The sequence below is a fragment of the Brassica rapa genome, chromosome A09, assembly GCF_000309985.2.
Source record: "Brassica rapa cultivar Chiifu-401-42 chromosome A09, CAAS_Brap_v3.01, whole genome shotgun sequence".
In the NCBI taxonomy this organism is placed as follows: Eukaryota; Viridiplantae; Streptophyta; class Magnoliopsida; order Brassicales; family Brassicaceae; genus Brassica; species Brassica rapa.
Genome location: NC_024803.2, coordinates 7792100 through 7801708, shown reverse-complemented (window position 1 = coordinate 7801708; position 9609 = coordinate 7792100). Strand labels below are relative to the sequence as shown.

Below are 9609 nucleotides of genomic sequence, written 5' to 3'. Positions count from 1 at the left end.
AAAAAGTGTTAAAAGCTGCGCTGTGATATCCAATGTCATCAAGCTCGGGTTATGCAGCGGAGTTAATCATAGTAGATAGCAAAAGAGTATGTAAAAGATAAATTAATTATAACTAGGGGTGTGTCCGCGCTACGCGCGGGAGGTCGTGCTTTAGTTTTATTTCATTTATGCTATAATTTTATTTCATGCAAATGTTTTATTTTAGTGCTTGTTAAAATTTTGGTTTGCTTAATTGGTGCTTACATAGTTATCTAATATAATATAATATAGATATTTTATTTGTTATATATTTGGTGGTTAGATAGTAATTAAATATATAAATCCCATTGTAAAGGTATAAGTGGTATAAGTGATTCTGATGGGTTGTTAAGAAACAAAGAAAGATCCAATGGTGACAATGTATCTGGATGTAGAAGATGGAGGCCATAGTTAAATTAGGGGTATGACTGGTTCTCCCGCTACCATCCGCAAATGCAGATTTTATGATTGGTAGCGGTTGTTGGCGTTTTGTAACAATCATTTAAATCGTTCTAAACCACTTCAAACCGCCCTAAATCTCATAAATTCAAAGCTCGTTTCAGCTAGCGTTTGTAGTTGCTGACGGTTGCAGAAGGATAATTTTTTTTTTCTAAAAACCAATATACATGCAAAAATAAAAATATGCAATAAAAATTTTAAATTGGAATGATAAAAATACTAAAATATATCTATTATATTTTAATTTAATATTATAAAATTTTAAAATAAAAATGTTTTCTATAATTTTAAAAAATTTAAAACTATAACTTTCTAAATATAGTTTTTATGTTTATTATAATATTATGATTTTTGATATTTTTATAATTATATAAAATGTAAATATTGTTAATTTATTATTTAACCACTGCCGCAAAACCAGTCGTACAAATCTTTTACAACCGTTAGAAACTACAACTATCTGCATCCGTAAACTCCCGTAACTGCAACCAGTGCGTTTGAACGAATCAGGCACTAAGTATTAGTTGGCTATTTGTGTTATTAGGTGCATTTTGGAACTAATTTTATGTTATGCAAACGTTATAAAGTACAGTTTTCTATTTTCCATTATTTAAATTTGTGCATGTCAAAGAAACTTTTATTATCAAGGAGGGTGTTTTGTTTGACGGTTGTCTATGTTTAAAAATCTTGGGCTAATGTGACGATATCTGAAGTATATAAATGTTCCATTATTTTGCTTGTATGGGAGCGTAGATTTTATTTAAGATTTTACTGTTTATGAAAGATATTTTTGGAGCTTAATTGGTGCTTATATATTTATTTAATATAATATAATATATATTATTGTTTATATAATCTGTGCTTAAATATTATTTAAATACGAAAAAACCATTGTTCAGAAATTAATGGATCTAGTGGGCATAATTTATTTGGAAGGAGATAAAGGAGGGCTATAATTAAAGGAAGAGTTAGTAAAGCAATTTTCTATGAGAAGCCCAAGGATTTGAGGCCCAGTTAATGTATTTCTCTGTTTGGCTCCCTTTGTGTGGTTAAACGACATTGACGATGGAGTGGAGAAGAGTATTTTGGAAACACGAAACAAAGCCAATCAAGACAGAGAAAGCTATAGCTTGATGGAGTTCTTGATTCTTCAGAGTTCTGGTGTTTGAAGGAGTAAACCCAGTATGTGATTTTTCTAGAAAAGAGAAAATAATATATTAAAGAGTAGAAGAATTTGGGATGCTTGTTGTTGGCTCAGGTGGTTTCGAGGAGTTGGAGCTGTTGGAGAGGCCGTGGGAAGGGAAAAAGACGACAGCGGTATTAGAAGAGGTTTGGACGGAGCTGGTTGTGATGAGCATGTAAGCCGTCCAATCTAAGTTCACCGACGCCAATTTGCTTGCTGAGTTCATCCCCTGCCCCGTCCTCTGCTTGCAGGAGGTAGTAAATAATTAGGACAGCGGCGTTGAAGACAAAGAAACCTGGATCTGGGCCTACCATCCCAAAACCCTTGGGTATTGAAAATATATAACCCCAACAAATGTTAAGTTATGCTTATATCGCAGAGCCCAAAACGACACATACACAAAACAAATGTCAAAGCCTAATGCATACAACCGTAAAGAAGAGAAGACACAGGAAAAGTGTGCTGACGTGTCGCGATTTGCCCTTCCTTCCTTGCTGACGTGGACGCACGAGGAGAGAGGCAAGTCAACTTTATTATATAAGACTAGGGATTAACCCGGCTACGCCTGGACATTTTTATTTTTTTTCTAATTTAAGTTGTTAAATTATTTATATTTAGGTTATGATATATATTTATATAAATGTTAAGATGCATGTCATAATTAAAATTTATTTTTAAATTTTAACACGTTAAATTAACATATTTTTTACTATTTAAATATTTTTTGTAATTTTGTTGGCTATCTAGTTATCATATTTAGCAAAACTATCTGTTGAGTGTTAACAAAAATGTTTTAGATATTAAATTAAACTGTTGAGTATTTTCGGATCGACCACATGCTCAACAATCAATCGATCCTTGGCCAGGTAAGTACAATTTTAGCAAAAATATCTTTGATTTTCAGATATTAAGTATATAACTATTCTTTTTTAATTGTATTTTTTGATTAAATTATTGTATTATAATGTTTATGTAAATATTGTGTTGTCCGTATACTTAACCTAGATGATATTGATGTTTAACAATTTATTGTTTTCTGGAAATAGAAAATAATGATATATCAAAACGTATCTAATACTTGTTAAATGATAGTATAATGTAAATTATATCCATTATTTGAAAATAACCATTTGTTGTTTTTTATTTTTTTTTTAAATCAGAAATTTTTTTTATTTAAAAACATTATTCATATATAATATAATAGTTTAAGTTTGGAAGATTAATCTATATATATAAATTATGTATATTTTTTAAAAAATAATTTAAGATATTATATATTGAGTAACTGAGTAAAAGCTGAATTTCTTATCTTGAAAATAAAATATTTATATTTTTGTCTTCATGTTATACTCACCAATCCATCATTGATATTTATAACTCAGTATGTTTTTAAAATAACTTAGTTTTAAGTAATAAACAAATTTAATAATTAAATTCATCACCTATAATGTTATATAAACTATATTTGAAAACTCTTTAAAATTATATTTTAAGCATAATATTACTATTATTTAATTTAAGTTATTTTAAGCATAATATATGCTAAACCAACTTAAATTATATTTACAATAGGACCATCCTAAACGTGTTAATAAACCAAAAACAATACTAAACCAACATGAACCAATACCTGATTCGGCGTGGAAGGAAGTGTTTCGGGATAAATGCTTGAATGGTTATTAACTGTAATAGTTTGATCATGAAATAGTTAGTATGAATATTAACAATAAAATGATGGATTAGATTAATTTAAATTTGTAAGAATACCTTTGAGTCTATGAAAAGCAATTCAATTCCCATGAATAAGTTTGGCTTTTGGAAGTTGCGGGTTTCCCAACAATGAATCCACCTAACAAAAAGTTCGTTGTTATAAAAAATCTCCTTCAAAGTCATTAAAGGTTTTTGGGACGGCAATAGTTGATGGTGGAACCATTTTTTTGCTCGAGTGCTTTGAAGTTTTCCTTGATAGTATGAGGTTGATGTTGATGGAATAATGAGTTTTGTATGGACTTTCTTGACTCCCTCTGTTTCAAAATACATGAAGTTTTAGGTTGGGACACAAATATTAAAACACTTGTTTTTTATCTAAAAGGTATCACTAAAATATAAATTAAAAATTATTCAACCAATCACAAAACATACTACAAAATATAATTGGTTACACAGTTTTTGATAAAGTTAAAAGATACCTTGAAATATGAAAACATCATCTATTTTGAAACATCAAAAACTCTCTAAAACATTATCTATTTTGAAACGGAGGGAGTACATTTTAATTTTTTTTTGTTTAATGTGGTATTTTCATTTTTATATAACTTACTACCATTTTAAGATATATGTACCTTTAAGATAGATGTTTAAATCTTAATGTATTTTTTCCATTTTTTTAAAATGTTTATTTCCATTTCTTATATTTTTTATTTACGTAATATCTATATTTTATATTTTAAAATAGATATTTAAATCTTAATGTACTTTTTCCTTTTTTTTTAAATTGTGTATTTACTTATATTATATATTTTACATTTTAAGATAGATGTTTAATGCTTAATGAACTTTTTCCATTTTTTAAAAAAAATTGTGTATTTACTTATTATTATATATATAATTCATATATTATAGATTTACATATTTACTTATTATATATTTTCCTGTATATGTATTTTCATTTCTTGTACTTTTTATTTACTTAATATCTCTATTTTACTTTTTAAGATAGATATTTAAATCTTAATGTACGTTTTCCATTTTTTTAAATTGTATATTTCTATTTGTTATACTTTCTATTTACGTAATATCTATATTTTAAATTTTAAGATATATTTTTAAATCTTAATGTAATGTTCCTTTTTTTTAATTGGGTATTTACTTATATTATATATTTAATTTTTATTTATATTGTGTATTTCTATTTCTTATACTTTCTATTTACTAACAATTTTATATTTTAAGATAGATTTACATTTTAAGATAGATGTTTAAATACTAATGTACTTTTTCTATTTTTTTAAATTGTATATTTCTTTTTCTTATACTTTCTATTTGCGTAATATCTATATTTTATATTTTAAGATAGATGTTTAAATCTTAATATAATTTTTTTCCATTGTTTTTAAGTTGTGTATTTCTTTTTCTTATACTTTCTATTTACTTCATATCTATATTTTACATTTTAAGATAGATGTTTAATATTTAATGTACTCTTTCCATTTTTTTTAAATTGTGCATTTACTTATTATTGTATATATAATTCGTATATTTATATATTTATAATATTTACTTATTATTTATTTTTCTATATATTGTGTATTTCTCTTTCTTATACTTTATATTTTATTAATATCTATTTTTTATATTTTAAGATAGATGTTTAAATATGAATGTATTTTTTCATTTTTAATGTAAAACGACAATGTTTTAAAGAAGAACTTGGACAAATAGTCAAATAGTTATATTTATGTTTTTTTTTCTTTTTTTTATAAAATGGTAATGTTACATTATGGAGATAAACTGTTTTTTTTTTAGTGAAAAATAGTAATTTTACATATGTTTAATGTAGTTTTTCCATTTTTTTCATGTTGTATGTTTACATATTATTGTTATTTTTAAATGTAAAATGGTAATCTTACATATGTTTAATGTAGTATTTCCTTTTTTTATGTTGTATGTTTACATATTATTTATTATTTTCAAAATTATATATAATGTTTTTTTTACAAAATAGTAATGTTACATTATGGAGATAAGATGTCTTTTTTTTAGTGAAAAATGGTAGTCTTACATATGTTTAATGTAGTTTTTCTATTTTTTATGTTGAAAGTTTACATATTATTTATTTAAAATAAAAATGTAAAATGGTAATCGTACATATGTTTAATGTAGTATTTCCATTTTTTATGTTGTATGTTTACATATATTTATTATTTTCCAAATTATATATAATGTTTTTTTTTTTATGAAACGGTAATGTTATATTATGGAGATAAGTCGTATCTTACATATGTTTAATGTAATATTTTCATTTTTTATATTGTATGTTTACATATTATTTATTATTTTCAAAATTATATATAATGTTGTTTTTACAAAATAGTAATGTTACATTATGGAGATAAGATGTCTTTTTTTAGTGAAAAATGGTAGTCTTACATATGTTTAATGTAGTTTTTCCATTTTTTTATGCTGTATGTTTACATATTATTTATAATTTTCGAAAATTAGTAATATTAAAATGTAAAACTATATTTTATGCCACGTGTCATCTTTCGGGAGAAGTTTTTTTTGCTGATGTGGACGCTCTATGGAGCCTCAAAAGGTCCCTTTTATTAGTAAGGATTTTTATGTTGTATGTTTACATATATTTATTATTTTCCAAATTATATATAATGTTTTTTTTTTATGAAACGGTAATGTTATATTATGGAGATAAGTCGTATCTTACATATGTTTAATGCAATATTTTCATTTTTTATATTGTATGTTTACATATTATTTATTATTTTCAAAATTATATATAATGTTGTTTTTACAAAATAGTAATGTTACATTATGGAGATAAGATGTCTTTTTTTTAGTGAAAAATGGTAGTCTTACATATGTTTAATGTAGTTTTTCCATTTTTTTTATGCTGTATGTTTACATATTATTTACAATTTTCGAAAATTAGTAATATTAAAATGTAAAACTATATTTTATGCCACGTGTCATCTTTCGGGAGAAGAGGATTTTTGCTGATGTGGACGCTCTATGGAGCCTCAAAAGGTCCCTTTTATTAGTAAGGATTTGAAACGTATCAACCTCAACTTCTTCTTCCTTTATTGATCAATACACACAAACATCAAAATGATTCAAAATCAAAAAAGAAACATGGTTTTCTTTTCTTTGGATCTTAAGAGCACAACAACACATGACAAATATAAAAGCAAATACAAATTATTTCAATCCAAAATCATCAAATGTGTTCACAAATTGACAAGCGCAAACACCAAAGCTGCCATCGTAATAACAATTCTCCCAAATATTTTGTTTCCTGTCACAAAAAAAAAAAAAATTAAAAAAAATATCATAAACATCATATAAAAAAAGAGAAAAAGACTAGGATAGCACCAAACCAAGTTTATGTTCACAAAGTAGCACTCAAGGTTCAAAGTCACAAAAATAGGTTTTATTAAAGAGGTAAATATACACTTATACCCCTTGGGTTAATTAATCCAAACCTTAGGGTTTAGAGTTAAGGGGTGGGGTTTTGGAATTAGAGTTTAAAATTTTATAAAAAAAAATATTAAAATAAAAAATAAAAATTTTAAAAACAGTTTTAAAAAGTATTTTTAAATTATAAAAAGAAAATTTGAAAAAAAAAATAAAAAAAAAATAATTTCGAAAAAAAAAAATTGTAAAAATTTTGAATCTGAAAACATATAATCTGAAACTATAAAAAAAAATCTTTTTTTCATTTTTTTAATTTTTATTTTATTTATTTTTATTTATTTTTGTTTGTTTATTTAATTTTAAACCAAGGATATTAGAGATATTTTACCCTTTAATGAATGTTATTTTTGTGACTTTCTACTTCTAGTGCTATTTTTGAGACATAAACTTCAAAAGGTGCTATTATTGACAATTGCCCTATAAAAAATAGGATAATCACCTTTAATAACGTTAGAAAACGACCCGCTAAGACTTGGAACGTCCTGTGGCCGCGTGAAAACCAGCGGCGGTGGTGGCGGTTGTGATAAAGTAGGAGGCGGGGAAAATAGAGCCGGTGACGGTGGAGGAGGCGGAGGCGATGGAGACAACGGTGGCGGTGATGACAAAGCAGAGGTTTGATACCTCAAAAGACATTTAGGAGTAAAGATCAGAGCCGAGCTTGGCGAACCGCAGCAAGTTGAAACTCTTAAGAGCGCAAATCTGAGACAAACGGTACAGTTAAACCGATCAAGACCAGGGCTACACTGAACCAATGACTCAAACTCATAAGAGCCCTCTGCTTGCGTCACACGTTCTTGATCTTCCACGAAATAAGGAACCAAAGATGACGAAGATACGTTGAGAATCAGTTGGTTGAATTTATCAGCTAGTGTTTCATTGAACGTATCCGAGTTTGGAGCGGAGCGAAGAGAGTAAAGAACGATGCTTGGTCTGACCTCAAGAACAGAGAAGAAGGAAACATTAGCGTACCGAACCATGCACTCTTCGTAGTATATGACCGCTGCTTTGTTAAGACTACAGTTTGTAGCGATCTCGACTGTAGCGGTTTGGACGCAGTCTGAGCAAGACGCTGCGGTGGTGTCTCCTCTACAGAGGAACATGCCATGGACTTTGTTGGGACTGCGACCGACTGTGGCGTTAGAATAGGTTCCGAGGGATGAACTGTCGCGGAGAGAGGAGAGTAAAAGGTCTCGGTTTGCTTGGTATGAACTGGTTTGTGTGAAGTTGTCGGAAGGGTTGCAGAAAGTAACCATGTGTTCGGGTTGTGACACGGTTTGGTGAGAGATCAGAGAGAGGATGAAGAAGAAAATCAGAGGAGTTGAGAGTGTAATTATGATTCTTGCCATTTTATTTGTGTGTGTGTGTGTGTGTTCTAAACAGAGATGATAGACAGACTTTATAGTAGAAAGAAGAGTTTTTGCTTGTTGAATTTATTCAAAATAATTACTAAATAAAGATGGTGTACTAATTATTCAGAGGAAGAATGTGCATGAAATATTATTGTTTCTATCAATGATTGGTGGATATCTTCACCAATTCAAAACCATCAAGTTGACACATTTGTTTAGTTAGTCAAATGTAGTAGAACAGAGACTTAGTCCTGCGATTTAGAAGACAAGCATTTGTTTACTGATCTTATACGAATTCAGAGAAAAAAAACTATTATCTAAATAATTATTGTAAACTTCCCACCATTGGTTTTTCTATTCATTCAAAATAATATCAAAATGATAATGTTGTAACAATCCAGAGAGAGAACAAGTAAAGTATGAAATCATCAGATGAAGAACAAAAAATCATTATGTCAACGCATTTGTTAACTTGGGTGTCTGAAAACCAAAAACAGAGGGTTAGGAATGGAGACTGTAGTAATGATTGATCCCACATTTTTTGTGTGTGTGTTCTTTGTTGTTTAAAAACAGAGGAGATAAATAGAATCTATGGTAGAAGGAAAAAGAGGTTTTAAGTTGTTGCATCTTTCGGGTCTATGTAACAAGGCACAAGCGGAGGGTTCCCTAAAAGGAATTAGTATAGCTCGAGGGAGTCCTCGACTAAACCACCTCCTCTTTGCCGATGATACAATGTTCTTTGTAAGAGCAAACAAGGAAAGCAGCGAAGCACTCGTGAGAGTCCTTAAATTATACGAAGAAGCATCTGGTCAATCAATAAATACCGAGAAGTCTGCAGTTACTTTTTCGCACCTGACCCCTTTGACGCTGCGTGCCACGGTCAAAGAGACCCTCTCGATTCAGAAGGAAGGCGGCACTGGCAAGTACCTCGGCCTACCTGAGCTCTTTGGAAGGAAAAAACGCGATCTGTTCTCATCTATTATTGACAGAATCCAACAAAAGGCAGCAGGATGGTCCAATAGATTCCTATCTACAGCTGGTAAGATGACGATGCTTAAAAGTGTACTCACTCCAATCCCGTCATTTGCAATGACGTGCTTTCAGCTCCCGGTCTCGCTGTGCATGAGAATTCAAGCAGCCTTGACCAGATTCTGGTGGGACAACATCGATGGCACCAACAAGATGGCATGGATAGCATGGTCAAAGATGATCCTCCCGAAAGATCAAGGAGGGCTAGACTTTCGTGATATTCAAAGCATCAATGATGCGTTCCTAACGAAACTCAGCTGGAGACTGATTCGTAACCCGACGAACCTGCTTGGGAGAACTTTACTTGGAAAATATTGCCCCTCGGGTGATTTCCTTACCTGTCCGGTAAGCAGCGCATGCTCT

At 29.1% G+C, this 9609-nt stretch overlaps 1 protein-coding gene across 1 annotated transcript; it reads right to left on the bottom strand.

The window, feature by feature from the left end:
• Positions 1-6450: 6450 nt before the first annotated feature.
• Positions 6451-8273, bottom strand: LOC103838267 (cysteine-rich repeat secretory protein 9-like). Its single transcript, XM_009114687.2, has 2 exons — positions 7308-8273; positions 6451-6689 (listed from the first exon to the last, which is right to left on the bottom strand). The coding sequence occupies exons 1-2, from the start codon at positions 8212-8214 to the stop codon at positions 6622-6624; spliced, it is 975 nt and encodes a 324-aa protein (XP_009112935.1). The 5' UTR covers positions 8215-8273; the 3' UTR covers positions 6451-6621.
• Positions 8274-9609: the final 1336 nt, after the last annotated feature.